General features: G+C 41.4%; 2 protein-coding genes across 5 annotated transcripts in view; both read right to left on the reverse strand.

Annotated features, from left to right (window-relative positions):
* Positions 1 to 60: 60 nt before the first annotated feature.
* On the reverse strand, positions 61 to 21,741 carry LOC111950298 (cohesin subunit SA-2). 2 transcript variants are annotated; one of them, XM_023967766.3, is made up of 34 exons: positions 21,505 to 21,741; positions 19,576 to 19,702; positions 16,361 to 16,439; positions 16,073 to 16,228; positions 15,872 to 15,968; positions 15,664 to 15,740; positions 15,352 to 15,556; positions 14,978 to 15,129; positions 14,546 to 14,619; positions 13,885 to 14,008; positions 12,632 to 12,730; positions 12,451 to 12,530; positions 12,231 to 12,338; positions 11,967 to 12,075; positions 11,761 to 11,878; positions 11,571 to 11,674; positions 11,295 to 11,387; positions 11,056 to 11,145; positions 10,713 to 10,916; positions 10,423 to 10,493; positions 10,221 to 10,308; positions 10,052 to 10,132; positions 9,823 to 9,915; positions 6,659 to 6,833; positions 5,975 to 6,114; positions 5,786 to 5,887; positions 5,532 to 5,680; positions 5,216 to 5,344; positions 4,315 to 4,523; positions 3,286 to 3,511; positions 2,297 to 2,407; positions 2,051 to 2,177; positions 1,877 to 1,954; positions 61 to 1,638 (listed from the first exon to the last, which is right to left on the reverse strand). In XM_023967766.3, the coding sequence occupies exons 2-34, from the start codon at positions 19,617 to 19,619 to the stop codon at positions 1,615 to 1,617; spliced, it is 3,816 nt and encodes a 1,271-aa protein (XP_023823534.1). In that variant the 5' UTR covers positions 19,620 to 19,702; positions 21,505 to 21,741; the 3' UTR covers positions 61 to 1,614. The 2 variants fall into 2 exon arrangements, with proteins under 2 accessions (XP_023823534.1, XP_070290585.1); XM_070434484.1 differs by lacking the exon at positions 21,505 to 21,741 and adding an exon at positions 20,017 to 20,183.
* Positions 21,742 to 25,791: 4,050 nt separating this feature from the next.
* LOC111950708 (long-chain-fatty-acid--CoA ligase 4) overlaps positions 25,792 to 27,555 on the reverse strand; it is an 18,044-nt gene continuing 16,280 nt past the window's right edge. For all 3 annotated transcript variants that reach the window (XM_023968517.2, XM_023968515.2, XM_023968518.2), the window contains 2 exons: positions 26,707 to 26,864; positions 25,792 to 26,543 (listed from right to left, as the gene is read on the reverse strand). In XM_023968517.2, coding sequence (XP_023824285.1) covers positions 26,386 to 26,543; positions 26,707 to 26,864 — 316 coding nt within the window. In that variant the 3' untranslated portion in view covers positions 25,792 to 26,385. The remainder of the gene's footprint in view (positions 26,544 to 26,706; positions 26,865 to 27,555) is intronic.

Here is a 27,555-nt window from a genome sequence, read left to right on the forward strand (position 1 = left end):
GGGAATACAAGCTGGCGAGCTCTATAGGCCTACTAAAAACTGATAACACTCAAATCATCACACAATTGCAGGGGGTTTATTTTGTTCAAAAAGTTACTGTCTCCAGACATAAATACAAACCATAAATGGTACAGTGGACACTTTGTAAATAGAATAAAAAAACACATATGTATATACATATATATCTATGTGTGTATACATACACATCCAGACGTATGCACACTTTCAGCAGTTCAATGCAAGGACAACAGAAAGGAAAATATCAAAATGAAAGTATGACACCTACATCAAATTTAAGTGAAACTATGCATTTCAATGATTTATTTATTTACTGTCTAACCTTGCTACAATCTAAATAATGAAAAATATGAAACTCTGGTTTGTAGTTTCGTATTTAGATTTAAATGTGACATTTTTGCTTTTAAAAAGGAGGCTGTGTTTTAAGCTGTTTTGGCGGTATAAAACTATAATTTACAATATTCATGATTACAATTTTATTCCCCCAGAAAAGCTTGTTGGGAACCTGCAAACAAACCTAATGTACATAGAGGTAAAGAAAAGTTATTCAAACAAGAATCCTTAGAAAAGACAAGACAAACAAAACCATACAAATGTAAATTCTTATACATAACTGCACATTAGTTAGGAGGTTAATTTAAACCAGTTTACATTCTATTGAACCTTTTCCTAAATTGTATTTCAAATTAACAAAAACTGAACAAATATAAAATGAGCACCGATTCACAATATATTACACATTTTTATAACTGTATAATATTGACTTATATATAATATATTATGATACCATGATAGCTAATCCAAACTCTTAAGCTCTTAAGMTTTCTCTTACAGACAACAGAACATTTCGACCGCTCATTTATACAACCCCTCTGCACAGTATACTTTTGTACCACTCTTCAAAAAGTCACACAGCATTCAAATCATCAAACCTATAAAAGCAAATCAGAATGAATTCAAACTAAGCCTGTCAATTGGTCAAATGGCTTTTGGGCATTATCAGTTCATCAAGAGGTCTCACCTATAACACTGAAAAAAAAGAAAGAAACTGCAGGCCACATCCGTTGATACCCACCATAAATTCCATTACAAAGGTAATTTCTGTACTCTCTATGAGTAATAACATGATTATAAAGTACTGATTTACATCTGATTGTCATTACAAAATATCTATAAATCAAAGTCTTCTATAAGTTATAAAAGTAGAACAGATTAACCTTTAAAAAAATACCATGACTGGTATTTCATATTTGCGGTAAGGAGTTCCAACAATATTTGCGGTAAGGCCTTCCAACAATATGAAGACATTTCACATTTTCTCTTACTGTATATATTTTAATATATGGCTACATGCCATGCCAGATGTTATCTTTTATAAGTATGTCAGACACTACGTATTTACATGACACAAAAACCTGCCCATTGATTGACAAAAGTAAAGGTGAAATTCAAACATGATGTCGAAATGGCATCCATTGCTGCCTCACAAGCAAATAGTCCCATGAGCTTATCTTAAAACAGTTCTCTACAGAGAATACTTCTCGTCATCAAAAAGGTTTTCGGTAACAACACAGTGTCCTCTTCATGCAGATCAGCTTAGAACATTGAAACATTGAGGACCTAAAAGGAAGGAAAATCCATTTGAGTTTTTAATTACTTGATGTATATTATGGAAAAGTGAATTGAAGAATATGAGTATAGCGTTTCCATGAGCATATGTATACCAAAGACACTAACTAACTAGGTATCTGGACTTCACATCAGCACTGCCACTATTATTGTAAATCATACTGTTTGTTATACATTATCTTTAACAATGTAGATATCATTTCACTCTCAATAACAAACCAATACCCACCGAATCATCCATGATGGAAGAAGGGTCAAAGTAGTCAGGCTTCAGCTCCGATCTCTCTCTACGATTTTTCGATGGTGGCTAAATAATAACAGCAGAGTAAGAAGAAACACCAAAGCAGTAATATTCATAAATGCACTACTAGTGAGAAAATAAACATCATGGAGTGTATTTTACCAGATCAATATCCATAGTGTCGAAATCCATGCCCTCGTTGAGATCTTCCAAACGGTCCTCTGATGACATCATTACATCCTCTACTATTGGCTCCTCATCATCCTCCATGAGTCCTGAACTGCGGCGGCTAGAGGGTCAAAGACATGGCCATGGAATAACTAAATACATTACACATGGCAGCAAATGACTATGTACTACACTGGGGTTGAAACACCACTGTGGTCTGGAAGAGAAGTGCCGTCTTACATTGCATGCTGCATGTGGCTCCTCATCTTGGCATACTGCATGCTGGCTCGCTCCTGCTGCTGCCGGGCCTCTGCCTGCTGTCTCTGGGCTAGCATCCAGGTCACCTGGGTACTGAAAACAGAGACAGACGCATTAATACAGACAGTCATACTTATTCAAACAAGAGGTGAACTTCAGCGGTTTCATTGAATATATCATTAATTGTGATAACATCGCATTCGTAGATAAGTAACATTACAATGGCTAGGGTGTCCAATCAAAAATGCATCTTTTGAGAAAAAAAAGTTACCAAGAAAAAAAATATATATGGAAAATTGCATCGCGTAAAAAATAGGCTGGATTCTATGCAAAAATTAAGGCTACTGGCTACCTGACAGGCTCACTTTCCCGTTGAACTCCTCATCTTTCTTCTCGAATCCGCAGGACATAAAACAATATAGAGGTAAGATGGATATCGATATTCAGATGTGACATGTAGTATTTTCATATTTTAGAATACGCTTTTCATATTAATAAAAATTCCTGTTAATTTTAGAAGATCTCTCACAAAAACAAGCGTCTCTGAAATGTCAACGGAACACTGAGCCTATACCTAGCCATTTATTTACAAAGCCTTTTACATTTAATTCAGCTCGTGTCATGCTAATTTAGCTTTTTGTGACCCTTCGGAAACAACTTTGAAGACGACGACCACAAAAAGTTAAATCCTCAATTTGTTATGAGAAACCTGCACCACTATGTCAACAGAGCTCAGTGCTTATTATCAGATATATTAGGTAATCAGAGTTTTTGGATATAATGCTAATGAACATGAATAATCATATTTGTCTTGGTAAAACATATTTTATAACTAACATAAGAAAGTTAAATTTAAATCACCAAAGCGCATTTTCACCCACTCTGGGCAGAGTGGTGGACACCCTACAATGAATGGCCAAAGATACTCATGAGAATCAAAAGGTGTTGAGCCATAGAAAGGTGTTCTGTACTTGTAGTCCATGGGGGTCTGATGGTGCTGCTGCTGGGGGGGCAGCGGTTGTTGCTGCTCGGATGTCATGCTGTAGACGCCCATGTAACTCTCCTCCGGCCTCATTTTCTTGGGGTCCCTCAGCACAGTGGAGCTGAGATGYGGCGAGGGCATCATCACTGGCGTCTGCACATTCTGCTCCCGGTTCATCCACACAGCGTCTGTGCTGCAGCTGCTACTCTCCTCTGCTGCAATAGCAAGGGTTTCATAGAGTTTAATGAGGTTGTTATACAGTGGACGGACTACTCACTGCTCAGATCGAGACATCTTAGCGCAGTGTTCCCCAACTGGCGGCCCACGAGACAAATTTGGCCCGTAGGTGTTTTTATTTGGCCCCCCCAAGTTTTCTGAGCAAAATATWTATATWTTTTTGTTGTTGGACAGACTAAAAACACTAGGAAATCAGCTCCAAGTGATCTTMATTTAAGATATCTGTTCCCAAGTATTCCCATGCAAAATAGAGAGAAATATGATTGTATACAAATGTAGACAACGTTTGACATTTTTATGTTTTAGTGAAACATTAGATCTGTTTGGGCTTCTTGCGGTCAATTTGCTGCCAACAAATTATTTGTAATTATGTTCCTGCCCCGGAGCATCCGCTCAAGAAGAAAAAAGAAAAAAAAAAATCGCCCCGCAGCTGAATCTAGTTGATGATCCCAATCTTAACGGACTGGCTTTTTATAATGCCAACAWCTCATAACGTCTAGCAAACACTTGCCTCAATTCATAAATATCATTTCCATTCAACAAGTTATTCCCAAGTGAAAMTCTAATTGATAATTTGGCTAGATTTATTGTATTGCTTAGACGGGCTTTTAGCATCTGTTTGTCCCTGATCAATGATCTGACATTGTGCTGCATGTGCCAGATTCAGGAACACAAGTTGTTGTGTATTTCATATCACTAAACATTGAGCTTTCAGGTTTAAATGCCAGTGTGTCATAGTATGTTGCCCGTGCTGTTCTGTGGCTCTGTGTCGGACCCTCACCTTCAGGCAGTTTCCTCTTCCCGGTGCTGGCTGGCTTAGCCTTCTTGCTCCTGATGCTGGAACCTCGGCTGCTGTAGCCGCTGATRACGGACATGGTGTCGTCGTCCCCTCCGGCCTGCAGGGAGTTCCTGTAGGAGATGAGGGGCAGCCAGCAGTCCTCTCGCTGCAAGGCCATCTGGAAGGTCATAAACCGCTCCAGGTAGAGGTGACTGCAGGGGACAGAGGACCACAACKCAACATCCATCATCTAGTGCAGTGGTAGTCACCAATATCTGAGGGAGCCACTCTTGTAAAACAAAATCACCGTGCAAGCTCCCATACCCATCGGAGGATGGGGGTTGGGAGGTCCCAAAGTCAAATTAAATCATACTTGATATTAAATAGATTTATACATGATATTTAAGATACTATTAACATGGACCAWCAAGCTATTTGATTATCTGATTCTCTATTTTAGGACAATTGGTGAATCTTTAGAATCTGACCTTATCGCTATTATCTCAATAAAAGTTATAGCAGAAGATATGTCAAAACGGGTAATGGCAAACTTCAGTCCGAACGAAGTATGCTTTGGAGTGATCATCATAAAAGTATTGGAAAGTTATTTCAATATGCGCTAGAAACTGATTTTACAGCTCCGTTTGTCCCAGTTGCTAATAAGGTAACTCATGTAACCACGGTTCTATGAACTAAGCAGCACATTCAGCTGAATGAGGAAAWAACAACAAAATGTTTTTACATTATTGCCGCAAGCCRCCAATTAAGTCGCAGAGAGACGCATGTGGCTCGTGAGCCGCGCAATGACTAGGCCTGATCTAGCGTAGCTGTGGTCTGTCTGGCTTCGGATAAGACAGTCACTGACTGMACATAAAAATAAGTATAACAGTTTCCTCTGACTTACACAGTCTTCTTGTCCTGACGAAGCAGTTTAGAGGAGAACTCGCTGAGAATGTCCAGGAAGGCTAGGTTGAGAGGAGGGTTTCCCTCTCCCTGGGGACTGGGCTCCTTGAAGGCAAACTCGATTCCATCCCTGCAGCAAGTGYAGCACAAGACAACATGTTTARGAAGGAATKGATTGAAGTATTGAGCTGTAAWKACTTGAACAGTTCTGGGATGTTGAGAAGCCTCAAATTAAAGCATGCCTTACAGAGTTGTTAAACCTTTGGGCTTATTGATTTCTACTCAGAGGATGAGTTTTACATTTTCTGCAGGCTTACTTGTGTAACATGGCGATAGCCTCTCTGGTCTTCAGCTGATCCAGGCCAAAGGTCAACGAGAAACGTCGGGCCAGTTCTTTAATGCCGCAGAAGGATGACGACGAGCGGTCAAAGTTGCAGCCGAGGTCAGATAACATCTCATTGAAAAGCTGAAAGAGAAGTGTTRCAACTTTAAAATTGATCATCAAAACACTCACAATGTACAAAATGAAGACAATACTTTAAATTAACGTTAATGCCTCCAAGGCTCTTACCTGCTGCAAACTCAGAATGAGGGTCTTGGCACACTGGATCTTGTCAATTTGTCTTGTTTTACTCATCGTTTCCTTGATGATATCTCCATAGTCGTTGTAGTACTAGAGAAAAACACATGTAATCGATTGGGAATAGCACAACATTAATGGTTTTTTTAAGGGATAAATATTGTAGGAGGCCAGACATACCCTCATGTACTGCTTGAAGATATCAGCTCCAGTGTTCATCTCCACTACATTGTAAATAATCAGTTTGCAGTACGCTGCCAGCAGGTTCCGCCTCTTGTGTAAAGCCTCAATTTTACTGGCTTCATCATCATGCTGCCCATCTGATAAAATTAAGAAAACCAAAATCACACTTTATTTAACCAGGTAGGCCAGTTGAGAACAAGTTCTCATTTACAACTGCGATAAGTAACCCCTTGCAAAATGTCATCATTCAGGTCTCCATATAAGGTGTTCACTTCAACTCAGAAAGAGCTCTGGTGTTTTACTACATATTTAAGATGTGTGTTCACATTAAAAGCCCTTCTCAGCTGTCTCCTCGTGTTGTGACTAGCTAGCTGCCAGGTGGGCTGAGTGGATGTCTGACTTGTGCTGTGTTAGGGTGGGCTGTCTGGCCTGTACGATGACTGTCTGAGGGTGGGCTCTGTCTTTCCTGTACGGTGACTGTCTGAGGGTGGGCACTGTCTGGCCTGTATGGTGACTGTCTGCCAAGGGGTTGTGTGAGGGTGGGCTCGGTCTAGCCTGTATGGTGACTGTCTGAGGGTGGGCTCTGTCTGGCCTGTATGCTGACTGTCTGCCAGGGGGCTGTGTGAGGGTGGGCTCTGTCTGGCCTATATGGTGACTGTCTGCCAGGGGGCTGTGTCTGACCTGTGCTGTTGTTGTCGTCGTCCTGGTCGATGAAGACGTGGTCCAGGATGAAGTTGAGCAACTCGGCCTGCAGGGAGGAGTCTGGCGTGTAGATCAGAGCCTCCAGCTGCTCCCGGCTCGACGACACGATCTGGTGGCTGAAGATCATCAGGGCGTCACACAGGATGGTGAAGGCCTGGAACACAGTCAATCAATCAATCACATTTAGTTAGAAAGCCCTTTCACGTTAACAGTTGCCACACAGGGCTCAGTGTTGTCCATAAGCGCTGGCCATCGGCTAAATAGCCGATAACAGACTCGTTGTAAGCTGCCTACTTTTTCCACTTGATAAATTAACTAGGCTTTTTTCTTCTTCATTAAAACGTTTCAATTCGCTAGTCAGAAAAGTCTGTATAGCCTTCTCCCAYTAAAATGAACGATATACATCTTCTAGTGATCTATTGATAGAACAGACACCTGTCAGTAATAAAGTGGGCGATGACAGGGAAACTGCTGGTTTGTCAGTCTGCCTTCTGTCCTGCCTCTCGATACCCATGTTATTTATGTACGCTGTGGTTGGCTGCAGTCAAATTTMTTTTCACAGAGGGTGATGCTGCTTCATCGTTTCCTGTGAGTGAATTGACACGTCCCATGTAACGTAAGATGTAATGATGAGTTGAAATCCACTTATTGTTTTGTGGCGGAATCATTTATTTTCTTTTGCGTGTTTCATAGGCCTATASAGCCRCGGAGTCGGGGTGCATAGGCTATTAYTGTGGTTTGATTGACGACAGAAAGAACAAGTGTTGACTAGTTTATTATTAAAGGTGTCAAACTGACTGAATTAAGTCAATCTCCTATATCCCTTTGCTTAAATCATACAACGTMGTGATATGTTCATGGTATCACATCAGGAGTAAACCAAAGATCTTGTATGTTTTTTCCAAAAATTCAAAGCCCATGTCGAGACTTGCCAGTGACCGCTAAAATGACTCGTCAGTGTAGCCTAGTGATGGGTTGTTCCCGAAGAAATGGCTATTTTTTTAAACAGATGTCAGGTCAGCGGTAACCAACCTTTGAGTCAAGATCACTTTCGCAGTCAACAAGCAAGCAGAGAGCTACCGCTCAGATAAAATAAAAACATGAAAAATGTAAACCAATGCAACATTAATAAAAACAGTCTGCAGGAATGATGTTTGTGCAGTAGGCCTATTGGCTATATGCTTGGCCTGCCAATATTGTTTTCTTCTCAGACCGTATTATATTTAAAAACTCGAGCTTTGAAAACAAAATAGATCAGTTGTATCACTTGCGAGGCACAGCTGAGCATGAATTTAAATAAGCTGTACTTGCTTGGCACAGTGATTTGAGCTATCCGATTGGTCAGCGCAGTAGGCGCACTTGATTTAGCCACTGCKCTTCTGGTCTTCCGGGTAGGCGGAGTTTGTCCCTTCAGACAAATGAAATGGTTCAGAATGGAAACCCTTTGCCTACCCGGCGCAGAGGGTTTCTGAATCAAGTRCACCTTCTGAATCAAGCACAAAGTCAAAAAAAGAAAATTATAATAAAGGAACGCAAGCTTTTGTCATTGACTTTTCTATAGAAATGTCTGGTGATCGACTAGGAATGCCTAGTCGATCACCRGACCGAATCGCATCAGTTAGAGCCGTTCATTTGGTTCCCTAACTTCCATACTGGTAGACTACTAATGCTTTTGGCGATTATCTGCAGATAAATTTGGRAAAAAATAGACAAAGAYGTTGACTCCTCAYTGCAGGAACAATAGGTAGTGGAGAGAGCCTCATTCTGGTCCAAAATATGATACAAGAAAACAGATTGAAGGCTATAATAGCACATTTTATGACACATGATATGGTATTATGAAAAATATGAATACAGGCCTATTGATTTGATTAGTGTCGACAATGGAGTAGCCTAGTTAACTGCTGCTTTCTGTGTAGCAAAGCCCATATTTAACACCTGCTTCATTCTACAAAAACCATTTCCCCACAATTCTATATTGTTTCTCAATAGGGAGCCCATGTTGACTTGACAGAACAAACTTYTTTCTTAGGTTTTTGCCACAAAAAACTAMATTGAAATACTAATCTAAACTAGTTTGACTAGATTACTAATCTACCGCTTTCCCTCAAAGTCCCACCCACAGTGATTGATTGACAGGTCTGAAACCCTACTAACTCTGTGACTCACAAATATCCTGCCCCCTCCCCTGACAATCCCACCCACAGTGATTGACTGACAGGCCAAACTGTTAAAGGGATAGTTCACTCAAATTACAAAATGACACGCTGGTTTCCTTACCCTAAGTGTCCACAGCAGCAGAGCCAATAAAATACATAATTTGAATAACAAACATCATTGTGGCAATTCATATCTTGCAGTAAAACTGTAAATATGACTTTCATCAAGAGAAGACAGGTTTAATGTTAAAGGTTATCTTACTTAGAAAATAGTCCTGATCATAAAGGCCTAGGCGATATCCAAAACAACTAACAGACTAAACTCATACATTTTCAGTCATGTCTTTCTACTCAATACCACAACACATTTTTACCAATCTGGGAGGTAAAGTCATTAAAGTATTCAATAATTTAGCTGTGTATTTCAGATGGAATCAAGGCATTAGAAGGTAGAGATAGTTCTGAAAAATAAAATTCCAGGGAGGCATGTACCCCCTGCACCCCCCAGCCCAGAACTCCCTGGCTGGCTACTTTTTCTATTTGGCTGGCTACTCCATGTACTAGGGGAAAACACTAAATGCTTTATGCCTCGATCACACCGACAGCGTCATTGTGTTTGGTACAGCAGAAGTACATTCCTCTCCAATGGAACACTGCGCTAACCTTGCAGAAATGCGTTGCAGTGGCAGTTGCAGTGCGTTCTGTGCGGTGCATACGTTGGATTTATTGAACACATGCATCAAACTGTATGTGTAGGCGGCTTGACAGAAATGGTAGCAGGTGAAGGTGAATGTTGAACTTTTGTTGCACACATATCCAGATGATGCTACGTACCGTTTTAYGCAATGACGCTGTCGGTGTGATCGAGGCATTACAGTAATCAGCCAACACAGCAACATTTTAGCACTCACTGAATAGTGAACACACACCTTAGGGGAAAATGTGTCTAAGTCCAGCGATCCGACATGATGTAGGACAACCCACCTGCTCTTTGACGGTGGTGTTGACACTGGTGAGGTAGCTCTGGCACATCAGACAGAAAGCCCTCATCTGCTTCCTCAGGGTCACCATGTCCGCCTGGAAACACAACAGATATTCTCAGTATTCAGTGCTCACTATTTAAGCAGTAAACCACATTCATTATCCAGGCATAATTGTCACTAGTATTTGTAGAAACCGGATAGTCTTTAGTCACTGATAACAGTGTATTTACCTTTGTGGAGCTGCCCTCTGAAACCTTGGATAGGTGCCACAGGATGACATAGTGTGTGCACTGCATTGCATGAATGACAATCTGGGAAAGAGAGTATTACAAGGTAAGTGATAGTAAAGAATTGAGATTAGATGAGTTTAAAGGGATAACAGGGTTATGCTTTAGGTACCTGCTCAGGCATATCACCATTCTGAAGTCCTGTGTTTAGTAGCTTATAGTTGCTGGTGAACAGGTCCCATTTAGAGAGGTCATGCGCACTGCAGAGGAGAGAGAAACACAATCTAGTCAGATAAGGAGTTCTGATTTAGCTACCATTCACTGGCAAATGTTTGGATTACACATTACTCATTAAATCTTGATCAAGGCCTTACTTGTGGAACGCAGTGATCCTCTTCAGTGTGGACAGGACCTGGTAGGCATCATCCTCATCTGGTTCCTCACCCTGAAACAGCAGATAACTGTCTAGTGAAATMCCACTCAAATGTACAGTTCCAGTCTCAATAGAACACAAGTACTACCTTAAAAAATTACAATTACAAAACCCTACGAGAAATACTCTGAAGGTTCAGTGTCCTGTAGTCTTTAAATATCATTAAATCTGACGAACAGTTGTAAATCTGATCTCAAACAGTCCCTGAACCACCAAGCCATGTGAGCCCACCTCCTGTAGGAAGTCCTCCAGGAGTCTGTTGAACTTGTCCACCAGCTCGTCCAGTAGCTGGGACCTGGCGATGTCCACCCTGTTGAAGATGGTGAACTCCTCGTTGCAGAGAGCGTGGTAGGTCATGGAGCACGCCTCCAGCACGTCAGTCTCTGTGTGCTTCTCCACCACCTCCCTGATCTGACGCAGCAACGACTCCAAGTGCTGCACACAAACAGAGGGCAAAGGGATGCGAGGTCTCAAACTACATTCGGCCACAATAACCGTGTGAATAACTTACCGTTAACAATCTAAGGTACGGTAGGATTAGTTGAAGTCCAGGAATATCAGACGATTCACAAACCTTTTCCAATCGACCAGTGGTGTAKATTTCCAGGTCAAAGAACTGCGGCAGCTGCAGTAAGTTGGTCACCTTCTCAGCATCAACAGAGTACTGTGAGGAAAAGATAGGGTGAGGGGAGCTACAAGATACTGAGGGTTGAGTAAGAGGTCATCTATCTGGCGGTCCCAGGGGCTGAGTTCTATATAGCAGCTGTGTGTAGACTGTCAAGTGACAGTCATGTAGATGACTTGATAACTGACCTTAGCCAACAACAGAGGCAACGCCACAGCGAAAATCTCAGTGATTCTCGTCCGGTCATCCAGCTGGGTTTTCTTCTCCTTCGCTGTCAAGACCTAGGATAATTTTCAGAAGAGCCCAATTACATCACAATCATGTTATATGAAAGGTTTTCATATAACCTCAGTCATCGGAGTGAATGTTCAAACATGGCTTCTGAGAATAGAGCCTTGAGAGCTCACTAGTACTGGAGTTGACCGCTGAGGGGCTTACATTGGTATATGCCAAGCAGCACTCACCCTCTTCCCTGTGCCTCTGCCCACTGGAGGGTGGCACTCACAGGCCTGGCGGATGGCACACAGCATGATCTCTATCAGAGCAGTCTCCTGGTGGTCAGTCAGGGCTGGACAGGGACAAACATGTTGATGAGATATGACAGTGTGAACAACAGTGTGTGTTTGTGTGCAAGTGCTTGGTGCTCCTCCTTACCCTCCTCCCCTGGCATGGGCTCATCCAGCAGCAGGCTGATCATGCTCTCCCAGTCTTTTAGCAGCTCCCCTGCACACTCCCACAGACTGTCCACCAGGTAGGCCCCGTGCTCATGGAGCTGCAAACGTTCAGAAATTTTCACAACCGAAACACGTGCCCCGTGTAGGTCACTTCAGACAGAGACTCTAAATGGAGCCTGAACACACCTCACTCTCCAGGAAGAAGAAGACGGTGGTCTTGATGAGGTTCCCGTTGACGCTCTGCCTGCCCCTCCTGGGCATCCCCTCCTCCTCTGGACCTCGATGGCTGAAGAGCCTAAGAACAGGACAACATTGAGATCAGGCTAAATGCTGCTGGATAACTCTCAAACTAACTTCAGTTTCTCAGCATGGAGGCATTTCCAACCCAAATAGGGCTTTAATCACAATTCAGCTTCCACCACAGCTTCAGACAGCCGGTGTGAGACCTACTTCTTATAGAGGAACTCTCCTGCAGCCACAGCCACAGGTCGATGAGCAGAGTAGACCAGATGGTAGACACTCTCACAGTCCTCTGCTGTCAGGACCTCATCACTGCTACTGCAATGTGACAACAACAAAGAAAGGGCTTTAAGGTCTCAACGGGGTCAGCGGTCACGGAATCTGGACACTAATACATTTGCAATATTAACATGTTTTGCAGAATACTTACTGCAAGACAAGAGTCAGAAGTTTTATGGCTTGCACTGCAACATCATACTCCTTATCCAGAGTCATCGACACAATGCGGTCCTGTCGATGACAGGAAAGTCAACATCTGGCCAACCATGATGTGCGTATGTTATGTACAGGMTTTCCCAGTCAGTGGTGAGATGGTTGAGTGTCTGACCTACCTTGAAGCGGCTGGTGAAAAGCTCCAGCCGAGTGTTGAGCTCCCGGTTATAGTACAGGCCCTGGAGCGCAGTCAGACACTTGAGACGCACTTCACCTTGCTGCAGTCACAGGGAAGACAATGTTGTAGCCACAACGTTCAAATCTCAATGCTGTAGCTCAGTGGTTCCCAAACTGTGTGTGTGGGGGGGCAAGGGGGGCGCGGGAACTCAGTCCGGCTTTAAACTGACTCTTGAAAGTTGTAATAGTAGAATGCACAAGGTGCAATTTCTAAATTAGGTAGCGYATCATCAGTTGCTCTTGTCATGTTAGTCATTACATACCTCTGTTGGCTTCTGAAAATATAAAATATACKTATTCATGTMACTGAGGGAGAGAAGGCAATGTGTAACGTTTATATTCTGTCCGAAAATGTAATTGTTAACCATCAGGGATCCTATGGGAGGAGAAGAGACACAGTCTGGTGCAAGTCAACATGACAGCYRTGAGTTGGGGAGGAGTGAGAAATTTGGGGCCGAAGTCAGGTCAGATGAAGTGAGGAAGAACAGATATCACTAAGGTTCTCTCTAGCAACAGAGATGCATTGGCTGWTCAGATGTGTAGAAGACTCARCATAGGAGAAAGGGTTAAATATCAGTGCTTGTGTGAATATGTATTTTGCCTTATGCAGCTGTATGACACAATGGGTGAAAAAACTTGGTTTAAGCTTTACTAATCGTCAGTGAGTTTTAATAGGTTAATTTAGAACCTAACACCTTAGAGAGATATGTATAACTTGTCCAGATCAACTAGCCCATGTCAGCTAATGTTTTTGTTACTGTAAATGTTTAGTCACTCAAATATCACAAATATACATTAGACATAGCAAAATATATAGATTTGCAAGACAATTAGCTTTAAAACTGCAACATTTTCTTTGCTCCCCATAAAAAATGTGTAGAATTGCAGGAAATAAGCTTTTAAATCTGCAAAATTCTCTCCACCAACAAGAAGGGGGTGAACAGTTTGTGTCAAGAACAGTGCTTGTGCCCATAGAAATAGACATGGCGTGTGTTTAGGGAGGGGCGCGGGATGTTCCCCAATGCTGGAAGGGGGGCCCCAAGTGAAAARGTTTGGGAACCCCTGCTGTAGCATTTCAACTCTGATAATAAACCTACTATTGAAATACACAGTACATCTTACTTGAATACAAGAGACTGTACTGGCAACGCTTTACCACTCCCACAAATGCGATTTGACATATTGCATGGCTCACCTTGTCATGCATGGTCCATCCAACATACTTCAGATAACTGTCATTGAGAAAAGCATCGCTGTACATCTTCATCCATACCCCAATCTCCTCAATGCAAATTGCCCGGATTTCAGCTATGGCATCACTGATAAACAGAGAAGAAATGTCCAGACTTATTCACAGACCCATCATGCTCACTGGTCAATTCAATTATTTGATACCTTAWGGCAGGGCAGTAAAAGAGGATTCATTAGAAAAGCTTAAGTGGTACAGCCAGAGGCAGTTTTAAAAGCCTACTTAGATCAGATATCAGTGGCACATGCTGTGCCATGATGAGCTGTTCTGCCTTAGCAACCGYCGCTGCCTGTTTAGCACAAGAGGGCGCCACAGAGCCTTGGAACAGCTCAGTGAAAGACCAGTCTGCACATCTCAGCTGCTGTATGCCTTCCATGCMACTGAAGTTGATTTCCACATTGAGAGATCGAACTCTCTGACATCTAGTGAATGCACCCACAGTTCTCTTTTTAGACCCCCTAACKTCAATAAAAATCGACTACATAAAAAACATTCATAATTTCCACCCTAAAACAATACATMATTCTAAATATAACGCATAATCCATGACAGTTCTAATTGGATTCATTGTTCTGCATGTAGAAAGATGACAAATTACAATACATACCGATATCTGTGAACAAACACTCCTTTGAAAATCGCATTCATCATGTTTTCAATTTCGTCTTGATTTTCTTGAAGCTGAAAATAGAGACATTTAAAATGAAAAATGCCTTTAAGATTTCTAAAATGGAAAGAAGTGGAGAGTGCACAACCCAACGTGAGTCGAGGAACAACAAAAAAACAAAATCATAATTTAAAAGGCGCATCGCTCGCTCACTATTAAAAGTCTGACGTTCAGGAGTTCATCAGAAACTGGTTCTGATGAAGGCAATTAATGAAGGCCAAAAACGTCAAGCTTTTAGATGTTAAAATAAAATAATATGCTTTAATTGGTGAGCAAGCGATGCGCCTTTTCCTTTTGCAATATACATATTTAAATGGTCAGGTTAGAATTTTTAAGACCAGGTAACAGTTCTCATAAGAGGAACCTACTCACCTCTTTACGCTTCTGTAAAAGGAGCTCCAGCCTATCGTTGGCCCTCTTGGCCATGACCTTGTTCCTCTCTGCCTCGTACTGCCTCTGAGTGTTATCCATGTTGATGCTCAGGTTCAGAGCCACGTTCACCAAGGCAGTCATCAACTTCATGGCTGGGAGAGACRACAACTGACTTGAGTGACATCTACTAATTAATAAGGCACTATTAATGCAGACAGGCCATCAAGTCAAGGTATATTGAACAGGCCTACATATGGACACACAACATATCCCCCATAAAAGATAGCATTACATACATCAAGCTAGTAGTTTAACAGTGCTTTAACTGCAGCCCTCCCTCAACTGCCCAGTGTCTACGTTGTGTTAGTACTGACCTGCCAGTGTGCTGGTGTGTCTGAAGGCTCGGACCTGTGAGTCAGACAGACCCGTGAGCAGCGAGATAACCGTGTCCATCATGTACTCATCATAGATGATGCTGTACTGACACTGCCGCACCAGCACCCCGATAAACTCACAAAAGCTTGACTTGAACTTCTTCCACAGTGGCCCTGCCATGGTTAACGGGTAGTCCCCGCTGTCCTATATGATCACACAGAGAGAGAGAAAAATAGAGAATAACGTTTAGATTGACCCTATAGACAGAGGCATAAATAAAGACGTACAGTAACTGTATCATCAGACAGTACCTCGTCAAACTCCTCAGTCATCTTCCTGATTATCTCAGAGTTTTGCATGTGCCTGAACATCTCTGCACTGACAGCACCTGTAGCGAAATAAAACAGAATAACCATAAAATCTTAGCTCGCTCAATAATCACGAGTAATGGACGCAAAATGATTTAGAAACTACCTTCTCAGGGTTTAGTATTCTATTCAATCCACTCTGGGTGCCTACCTTTACAGCCGGAGCACTGGATGAAGAAGTTGATCAAGTCCAGGAGTGCAATGTCTCGATCATTCTTGTAAGACTCAATCCAGTCATCAACGACAGACTAAAAGAAAAGACACCCATTCACCATCACTTTAATATGAAAATACTACTATCACCAACATGCTTTGAGAATTACATTGTCTAATAAAAAAGGTTTGTACCAACCTGTGTGGCACTCTTCCCCATTTTCACCACCTCGAACAGGGTCATGTTCTCCATCCCATTCTCCTGGTGGTGGCCATTCACCCGGCCAAGGCCAGCACCCTTCGCTGCCCCACCCTTTCCCTTCTCTCCAGTGGCTTTCTTCCCCTTCTTACTCGCCTAGAACAGACAAGAATACCATGTAAAGTGTCAGTGTACATTGTGTGTGCACAAATGAATAACAGTACGTGGCCATAGCCAACTTATTATGGTTTTCTTGTGTTGATAGARGATTTTAGATGCAAGTCTCACCTTTCCTTTCCCAAGCTTTGCATTTTTGACATCAGGGTCCTCAAGGTCTGTGTCAGAGGACAACTGTGTATCAGCCTCCCTGTTCAGAAACCAAAATGAGGTCATAGCAACCATTCATTGAGTTCYGTGGTTGCCATGGCACTGTAAGGAAGCCTTGGCAGACAGCTCTGTAAACATTGTACACTGAACAAAAATATAAACGCAACATGTAAAGTGTTTCATGAGCTGAAATAAATGACCCCAGAAATATTCCACATGCACAAAAAGCTTATTTCTCTCAAATGTTATGMACAAATGTGTTTACATCCCTGTTAGTGAGCATTTCTCATTTGCCAAGATAATCCATCCACCTGACAGGTGTGGCATATCAAGAAGMTGATTAAACAGCATGATCATTACACAGGGGCACCTTGTGTTGTCACACAACATAATGCTCTGTTTTGAGGGAGCGTGAAATTGGCATGCTGACTGCAGCCTACCAGACGAGCKAAATGCCTTTTATACCAGCTTCGAGGCAAGCAACACTGAAGCATGCATGAGAGCAGCAGCTGTTCCGGACGACCGTGTGGTCACGCTCTCCGTAGCCGATGTGTGCAAGACYWTTAAACAGGTCARCATTCAAAAAGCTGCGGGGCCAGACGGATTACCAGGACGTGTACTCAAAGCATGTGCGGACCAACTGGAAAGTGTCTTCACTGACATTTTCAACCTCTCCCTGACCGGGTCTGTAATACCTACATGTTTCAAACAGACCACCATAGTCCCTGTGCCCAAGAAAGCGAAGGTAACCGGCCTAAATGATTATCGCCCCGTAGCGCTCACGTCGGTAGCCATGAAGTGCTTTGAAAGGCTGGTCATGGCTCACATCAACACCACCATAACAGAAACTCAAGACCCAGTCCAGTTCGCATAACACCCCAACAGATCCACAGATAACAATCTAAATCGCACTCCACACTACCCTTCCCCACCTGGACAAAAGGAACTATGTGAGAATGCTGTTCATTGACTACAGCTCAGCGTTCAACACCATAGTACCCACAAAGCTCATCACTAAGCWAAGGACCCTGGGACGAAACACCTCCCTCTGCAACTGGATCCTRAACTTCCTGACGGGCCACCCCAGGTGGTAAGGGTAGGTAACAACACATCCGCCATGATGATCCTMAACATTGGGGCCCCTTGGGGGTGCGTGCTCAGTCCTCTCCTGTACACCCACGACTTCATGGCCAAGCACGACTCCAACACCATCATTAAGTTTGCTGATGACACAACAGTGGCAGGCYTGATCACCGACAATGATGAGACAGCCTATAGGGAGGAGGTCAGAGGCCTGGCAGTGTGGTGCCAGGACAACAACCTCTCAATGTGAGCAAGACAAAGGAATTCATTGTGGACTATAGGAGAGGYAGGGCCAAACAGACCCCCATTAACATCAACTGGGCTGAAGTGGAGCAGATCGAGAGCTTCAAGTTCCTTGGTGTCCACATCACCAACAAACTAKCATGGTACCAACACACCAAGACAGTTGTGAAGAGGGCATGACAACACCTTTTCCCCCTCAGGAGACTGTAAAGATGTGGCATGGGTCCCCAGATCCTCAAAAAGTTATACAGCTGCACTATCGAGAGCATCCTGACCGGTTGCATTACTGCCTGGCTGGCAACTGCTCGGCATCTGACCGTAAGGYGCTACCGAGGGTAGTGTGTACGGCCTAGTACATCACAAGGGGCCAAGCTTCCTGACATCCAGGACCTATATACTAGGCGGTGCCAGAGGAAGGCCCAAAAAATGGTCAAAGATTCCAGTCACCCCAGTCATAGACTGTTCTCTCTGCTACCGCACGGCAAGCGGTACTGGAGCGCCAAATCTAGGACCAAAAGGCTCCATAACAGCTTCTACCCCCCCCAAGCCATAAGACAGCTGAACAATTAATCAAATGGCCAACCRGACTATTTACATTGACACTACTCGCTGTTTATCTATGCATAGTCACTTTACAAATTACTTCAACCAACCTSTACCCTCGCACATTGACTCGGTACCCSCAGGTAGCCTAGTGGTTAGAGCGTTGGGTCAGTAACCGAAAGGTTACTGGATCGAATCCCYGAGCTAACAAGGTAAAAATCTGTTGTTCTGCCCCTGAGCAAGGCAGTTAACCCACTGTTCCCCGGGCGCCGAAGACGTGGATGTCGATTAAGGCAGCCCCCCGCACCTCTCTGATTCAGAGGGGTTGGGTTACACATTTCAGTTGAAGGTATTCCGTTGTACAACCAACTAGGTATCCCCCTTTCCCTATCCCTGTATATAGCCTCGTTATTGTTATATAATTTATTGTGTTACTTTTAGATTTTATTTTATAAAAAATATTTTTTTTACTCAAGTTTATTTAGTAAATATTTTCTTAACTTATTTCTTGAACTGCACTGTTGGTTAAGGACTTGTAATTAAGTACTTCACGGTAAGGTGAAGTACACATGCGCATGTGACAAATAACATTTGATTTGCAGGAACRTCCACCAAAGCTGTTGCCAGAGAATTTTATGTTAATTTCACTACCATAAGCCRCCTCCAACATTGTTTTACAGAATTTGGCAGTACATCCAACCAGCTTTACATMTGCAGACCACGTGTAACCATGACAGCCCAGGACCTCGACAGCCGGCTTCTTCACCTGCRGGATTATCTGAGACCAGCCATCCGGACAGCAGATGGAGGAGTTTTCTGTCTGTAATAAAGCCCTTTTGTGGGGAAAAACTATTTCTAATTTGCTGGGTCTGGCTCCCCAGTTTGTGGGCCTGGCTCCCAAGTGGGTGGGCCTATAACCTTCTAGGCCCACCCATTGCTGTGCCACTGGCCAGTCATGTGAAATCCATAGATTAGGGTCTAATGAATTTATTTCAATTTACTGATTCCCTTTTATGAACTGTAACTCAGTAAATTCGTTGATATTCTTACATGTTGCGAACATGGGACCAACACTTTAAATGTTGCATTTATATTTTTGTTCAGTATATATCTATTTTATATATAATTTTTTTTCAAGCAACTGAGATTCTGTATGAAAAGCGCTATATAAAATAAATCTATTATCATTATACCCACTGAACTAGTTTGAAGGTCTATCTATGCAATACAACACTTATTGTCCACTGCATCTTCACCGTTTACATTTTTTAAAGTGGTGACACTTTTCACACCTATGTTATACTTACTGAGGAAACTGAAACTCTGTGTGCAACTCCTGTGCTGCTATCATTTCTTTAACATTTTCTGGACCCACTCTAGTAAGTATGGACTTCTCCCCTTCTCAGGATCCACCAAAACGTAGGGTAATACAACCTAGTATATGAAAGGAAATGAGGGGTTAGTTCAATTGAGAAATCTATTGTGTTTCATAGAAGAGCTCTTCAGAGTACATACTTTGAGTGGAACACACTGCCCTCCTCTGAACAGATTTTCCTTCATGGACAGGTTTCAAACTTTCAAATGGACAAATGCAGTAACATAAAACATAGGCGTAAAACYATCATTAGACTGCTTTTGTCCAACCATTTAGACCAATTATTGTGATTCATCACATATGCTGCTACTTATTATATCCTGTTGCATAGTCACTTTACCCCTACCTATATGTACATATCTACCTAAATTACCTTGTACCACTGCACATCGACTCGGTAATGGTACCCCGTGTATATAGCCAAGTTATCGTTCCTCATTGGGTATTATTATTATTTCTCTCTCTGCATTGTTGGAAAGAGCCRTAAGCATTTCACCGTTAGTCTACAMCTGTTGTTTACGAAGCATGTGATTGCAAGAAGCACAAACAGATATAGTATTTGACAAAATAATTACAATTTCAAACCTTGCGTGGGAATACTTGGGAACAGGTGTAAGATGATTTGCTGGTGATTTTACAGTATTTTAGTTTCAACAGCAAATATATATGAATGTGTGTGAGATGTTATATATATATATATATATATATATATATATACACACACACACACACACACACACACACATTTGCTCAGAAAGTCGAGGGGCCAAATAAAATCGCCAGATGGCCCAACTCGGCCCGCCCTTTGGGGAACCCTGATGTAGCTAGCCAGCCTAGTTCGTTGCTTTGATAGCCAGGTATTAAAGCTAACGATGCTTCAAAATGAAAGATGAAGGCCATTCGCTAAGCCGCGTTAGCAAATTTCTTTGCAAATGAGAAGAATGAACGAACTTAGTTCGAACTAGCTATATACACGTCGGCTTTCCCTCCATTTTGAGGCCTGCTCCATGTAAGGCCAGCAATAGACGTTCTTAAAATACTCAATCTTTGTTCATTGGTTGATGTCGGCGAACACAAGGTTGGCTAACGTAGTCTAGCATTCTTAGGTTGTCAGAACTGTATTGGTAACAGTACATGTAACTAAGTTAATAGCTAACACAAACTATCCAACAAGTACGAACATGTATTTGTTGTCATACTAGTTAGCTAGACAGATTTCCAATATCTACCTAGCTACTCCCAAAAACAAGCTACCTAACTAGCTTCCGTGTAAACAATGTTCGACGTCCTCCATCTTTGCCAGCAGCTAGCTAACGTTAGCTGGCTAACTATCCTTATTAGCTAGCTGGCTATCTAACTAGGAAAATGTTGACGTTACCCCAGGCACGTTAACGTTAGATATAAACAAACACTCGCATGATGGGTTTTTGGTGAGCAAGACGATTAGGTAACGATTCCGACTCAAAATCAGGCAAAGTCGCTGCACACAATCGTAGAAGAGCAACATAACCTAGCTAGGTTAGCTAACTACAATAGCTAACGTTACGGTGTTATTACTACTGTTAGCGTACTAACATTAATAGTTAACTTCACAGCAAATGTATTTATCCTTGTTATAGTCAAGTGAAACGTCTATATGGTTTGATGAAAGCTAAGTTAGCTAACACGACACGGCTAATTTGCGATGTAACCGCTACTCCAAATCCAAGTTCCTTATTGTAGCTAACTAACATGAATTGTCCTACATATAGCTAATAACGTGCTAGTGTATTCAACATTAATAGCAACACARCTAGCTAACGTGAGCTAGCTAGATAAAACGACAAACTGCCAGAATCGTATCCGCCATTTTACAACTTACCTCGTTGTTTGAATCAAACACTGTAATCAATCCTCAAAATAGTCCAGATGTTTCTAAAGTTGTCTCGCTCGAACTTTTATTAATTATTCAATATATACTTGGCTACTCATCACACTCGGAATTTTTTATTTGGTCGATCTGATTCCTGATCTAAGGTTACTCWTTTTTTTTTTTTTTTACTGCTAGCTAACGTAACTAGCATGGCTCAGTTTGTTGTCGATGGATTCCTGTTTTTGATGTCGCACCACCTGTCGGTGAAATTGAACACTACACTTGACCGCAACCTAATTTTCGTAAAACAATCATGTAGATAGGACATTGCCATAACACGTACTGTTGATGATACATAAACCACTGAGAACCAGTATACACGTAATGGTATAGGTTTTGCACAGCGAAAATAGGAATAGCTTTTTACACACATGTTTTATGTACGAACCATAACAGATCATTGAATTATATTGAAAAGGGCTTTACATCTCTAGTCTACCAATTTCCACAAGCATAAACTCCATTCTCTTACCTCTCACATAATTAAACAATCATGTCAGGTTGTAGGACAGAATCAGAAATCATGTTGGACAGTATCAGATTTTTTTTCTTAATTTCTGTTACCTGCCATGACTCCAAGTGAGCCCTATAATAAACAGATTTAAGTTTGCTGTGAGCCCTACACTACCTATTTAAATGAGGAACCAGACTCGTTCATCACCTCATACCTTGGGCATGGTTTAAATTCAGTCATTATCCTTGCTTGAAAGATTTGCAAAGCTTGCTCCAATGATAGGGAGAATATCTCTTTCTTYACAGAACTGTGAAATAATGTGGTAGATTTAAACTAGTGAACCTAATTGTATATCATTGAACAATACTTAATATTCATCTGACTGACACTTCTTCAAATAATAAAAAAACATTTTACAGTGGGCAGAAAGCTTTAATATATTCATATAAAAAGTACATGTACAGAAAATGACTTAACCAGAATGTACACACTGCCCATCCCTTAACACATTGTTTCATACACGTAACAGATTTTTATAAATAATACAAATGAGCTGACAAAATATGAAGATAAGTGCTTCACAATTAACATAAGATAAAAYAATTACTACTGCAGTGCATTCTTGGTTGATGTATAGTTAACCCTGAGTGTAAAAAATTATAAAACATTGACAAAAAACATGTAGTGGCTTTTTGACCTTTCTAACTCCTATTGGAACATAGCCGTGATATGACAATGGATTAGTCRTATCATGGCTAATTGTAACAGTGTCTATGTTTTATCCCAATGTGTTGGCCATTGAGGATATGTGCATAATAGTTCAATTGTATTTTATGATACGAATGCATCCTGGAATATACATTTTTGGCATTAATTTGCATGTTTCATTTGGTCACTACACCATAAATTCCCTCTTACTGCATTATATGCCAGGTTAAACAGCTTCAGAATGCTATAACTCATTAGCTTTGAATGTCTGTACATTTGCTGAAGCAAACTTGCCTATTCACAGCATTTGTCAACGTTCCACACAAAGTTTCAAGAAGCACAATTGTGACCTTTAAACAATTCAATAGTATCAAATTCATCAACAACAACCAAATGGCTCAAAATTTAACTTGACCTTAATGTACATGCATACAAAATCTTTACATTCAAGTTTTATTTACACATGGTACTCAATTGGATTTAACAGCATATCATCTAAAAATTGCATTGAATTWTATTGAGTATTTCATATCTTGATAAATATACAATTATTCAAGAGCATACAGACTATTAAATTGGCAGATCCAGAGGTCAGAAATGTAGAACTATTACATTATAAAGATGACTTGAAACATATAACCGAAGTCTATAAATATTGTACAGTATACAAAAACAGAGRTGTAGGTAGAGATCAGCATGAAACAAAGAGGCTAAAGGACTATCTTCAAACAGAAATGATAATCCATTCTGTAACATAGCAAGAATGATATTCACCATACCAGACCTAGTACCTGAAAAATCCAAAACATAACGTGACATGCTTGGGTTGGGTTGTGTCACTATGACAATGTCATGAGTAGGTTCAAAAGACGAAAACCAAAATTAAACAAGCACAGGTGACAGAAATTTCCAAAATTACACTCATGTTTCAACTATGTGCAATAGCCTAAGGATTGTGGGGGCACGGCAGTCTTGTGGCAGTAATATGATCCTATGTATAGAACAAGCAAATGTATACAGCAGCACTGTGGGGGCTTGCACACTAGGGGGCAGCATGTTTTATTTTCATCAAACTACCAGTAGGTTAGGGCAACGTTGATGGGAGTGGTGGACACAAAAAAAATCGGAATTTATCCTGATGGGCCACAGTTGCTTGCGGATCTGCGTACTCACATCCATACCCATACATGCAGTCAACTGATTTGTTCAATCAATCCATTTGTGCAGATAAACTACTTAACTCTCTTAAGTAAATTAACTAGAGTGGTGAGGAGAACGCTACCGTGTCCGTAAGCGACTTCACCATTCATTTTATGGATTCAGTTTTACTCAAATATCGTTTTAAGCTTTGTTTTACTATTGACAGTTACAGCTGATTTTGGGATTATATCGATTTGCTCTCCTTAAATWTGTGTCATCTGATGTACTCGTTTCAGTGTCTGAATTGTTTAATCTAACTTTCCCCCACCATATTAGGGCATAAAAACTACAATCTCTGTGTCCTGAATTAGCCTAGTGCACATGTGCGCCCAGCTATATCCTGTCCAGAGCTTGTTTTCCACGGTTTTCCCTTTTTGCTAATATTGTCTTACTTTTTAACTCTGCATTGTTGGGAAAGGGCTCGTAAGTAAGCATTTCACAGTGAAGTCTACACTTGTTGTAGTCGGCGCATGTGACATTTGAKTTGACTAAACTAGCTGGCTAACTATGCTAGTTTGGCTGGATAAATTACTTCCGGAGTGTATGGGTCCACAAAGCTCCTCCTCACCACGTTATTCCAGGGCCGGACCTAGCCTTTTGGGGGCCCTAAGCAAGATTTGACGGTGGAGAGAAAAATGTACATTTTAAAGTACATTTCCTGCAATTCTACACATTTTGTCATGGGGCAGAGAGAGAAAAAATGACAGTTTTACAGCGAATTTCCTGCAATTCTAACCATTTTGCTATGGGGGGAGAAATCTTTACAATTTTAAAGCTAATTTCCTGAAATTGTACACATTTTGCGAATCGATATACAATCCCGAAATCAGCTATAACTGTATCTGAGTGAGAGTAATTAACTAAATCAATAGGGGCCCTGGTCACGTGCCTGATCGGAATTCGACAATGATTACTACAAGTTTAGAAAGCTGGCAAGACTTAATCTAAAAATTGTTAGCTGACATGGCTAATTGAGTGACTGTTGGTGACTGGTGTGCATCAGCAGTTTCTGTTATTATATCACATTTAGAAATTGCACCTTGTGTATTTTACTATTCTAACGCTCAACAGTAAGTGTGGCCCCCGAATGAGTAACTACATTTTTTWAAATAATGAAAATACTTTTGGGGGGGGGCTGCCCTATGTTTGGAAATTGATCCTCAGGCCTACAATAGGGGGCCACCAATTGCCCAACCCTGTCTTACAGCTACAGGAAATGTCTAAAATTGACAATGGCCAATTCACAAGACATGACACCCAACTCCCTTAGACAAAAAAAATGATACATTCCAAAGGCAAATTACAATATGCAAATACAAGACTTGCATTCAAATTGCAGTTTTGCACAACGCTGTGCGGTCCCCCAAGCATGGAGACAACTGCATGTACACAAATAGCTGTAACTAACCAGCTGATCCCTCTGTGCTGGACTTTATGGACTGACATTCATAATTTGACAAAAAAGATGGCGTGGAACAACAATTCTACAGTTCACAGGCATAATGCTTTGAAGCATATGCAAACACACGCGAGCATACACACACACTCAGACACATTTACACACATTCCGAACTAAGGGGACTGAGCCTTCTGCTCCCTAGCCCCTCTCCTATGKAATGCTCTCCCTGACGACCTGAGAGCCTCTCCATCACTCTAAACTTTAAAAACGGGCCTTAAATTCCACTTCTACAGTGTCTTTTTCAGTCCTAGTCCGAAGCAAAAAATAATAAATCGCACCTAGCCCACTATTGCTATTTTACCTGCCTTGATTCTAAATGTATGTTGTTTTTAAACACAGAGTGTACAGATATTAGGAACACCTGCTCTTTCCATAACAGACTGACCAGGTGAATCAAGGTGAAAGCTATGATCCCTTATTGATGTCACCTGTTAAGTCCACTTCAATCAGTGTAGATGAAGGGGAGGAAACAGGTTAAAGAAAATGTTTAAGCCTTGAGACAATTGAGACATGGATTATGTATGTGTGCCATGCAGAGCATGAATGGGCAAGGAACAATATTGAAATGCCTTTGAATGGGGTATGGTAGTAGGTGCCAGGCGCACCGGTTTGAGTGTGTCAAGAGCTGCAACACTGCTGGGTTTTTCACACACAACAGTTTCCTGTGTGCATCAAGAATGGTCCACCACCCAAAGGACATCCAGCCAATTTGACACAACTGTGTGAAGCATTGGAGTYAACATGGGCCAGCATCCCTGTGGAACACTTTCAACACCTTGTAGAGTCCATGCCCTGACGAATTGAGAATGTTCTGAGGGCAAAACGGGGTGCAACTCAATATTAAGAAGGTGTTCCTAATGTTTTTTACACTCAAGTGTTGCTTTTTCTGTAGAGCTTCGAGATAACTCTTATGAAAAGCGCTATACAAATAAATAGTATTATTATTCAGACACACATCACTGGTGAAAGTTGTAAGGAAACCGTTCTTTGGTTAGATCAGATGGTGGCTCTACTTTCCTCCGTACATTCTCTCTATATCAGTCTGAAAGTGATTCTTCAGCTCCTTCCTCTTCAGTTTGAATGCATCTGTCACCAGGCCAGTCTCAGGAGTCCAGGGCTCTGGGCTTAGACGCACTTTCACTGGGATCTCAAAACGCTGCAGTTTGACTGGGGGGGGGGGGGGCGCAAAATGGTTAATATAAAAGGGATATGCATGGCATGAGCAAAGCCCTCGTCACACACTAAAATTATGTGTCTATTAATTCTAGGTTATTGTCCATCTGGTTAGTCAAGTTAACAAGATATGTGTCAGAGTAGGTTTCAGCCTTACTTGAGGCAGCCACCTCTTTGATGGCCTTCAGGACCTCCTCCTCCATGGCTGGGTGGTTACAGATCTCCTCCCAGGCAACACTTATGCCGTTGTTATTGGCCAGAGTTGTCAGCTGCTTCTGGTTCGGTACCACAAAGCTTATCACGTAGTTCTGGTCACTAAAAGCAAGAGAAAATAAAATGATACAGACTAGACTTGAGCATGCACATTGAATATGTTTTAGGGGTGATACATGTAGAATAACTACTAAAACATAACCACAAATGCATTTGGTATCAATGTAAAACCTACACTACYGTTCAAAAGTTTGGGTCACTTACAAATGTCCTTGTTTTTTGMAAGAAAAGCGAATAAAAAAAWTTGTCCATTAAAATAACATAAAATTGATCAGAAATACAGTGTAGACATTGTTAATGTTGTAAATGACTATTGTAGCTGGAAACGGCAGATTTTTTAATGGATTATCTACATAGGCATATAGAGGCCTATGTAGATAGGTAGCCTAGTGAGAGTGTTGGACTTGTAACTGAAAGGTTGCAAGATCGAATCCCCGAGCTGACAAGAAAAGAAAAAAAAAACACTGTTCCTAGGCCGTCATTGAAAATAAGAATTTGTTCTTAACTGACTTGCCTAGTGAAATAAATACAACAAAAATTTTAAAAAGGACCATTATCAGCAACCATCACTCCTGTGTTCCAAATGCACGTTGTGTTAGCTAATCCAAGTTAATAATTTTAATAGGCTAATTTTTTATTTATTTTTTATTTAACCTTTATTTCAAGTTTTACTCGAGTTATGTTTAATGGACCACATTTTTTATTTTCGAACAGGTAGTTTTTCTTATCAGAC

The sequence above is a fragment of the Salvelinus sp. IW2-2015 genome, linkage group LG23 (genome assembly GCF_002910315.2).
Source record: "Salvelinus sp. IW2-2015 linkage group LG23, ASM291031v2, whole genome shotgun sequence".
NCBI classification, from domain to species: Eukaryota; Metazoa; Chordata; class Actinopteri; order Salmoniformes; family Salmonidae; genus Salvelinus; species Salvelinus sp. IW2-2015.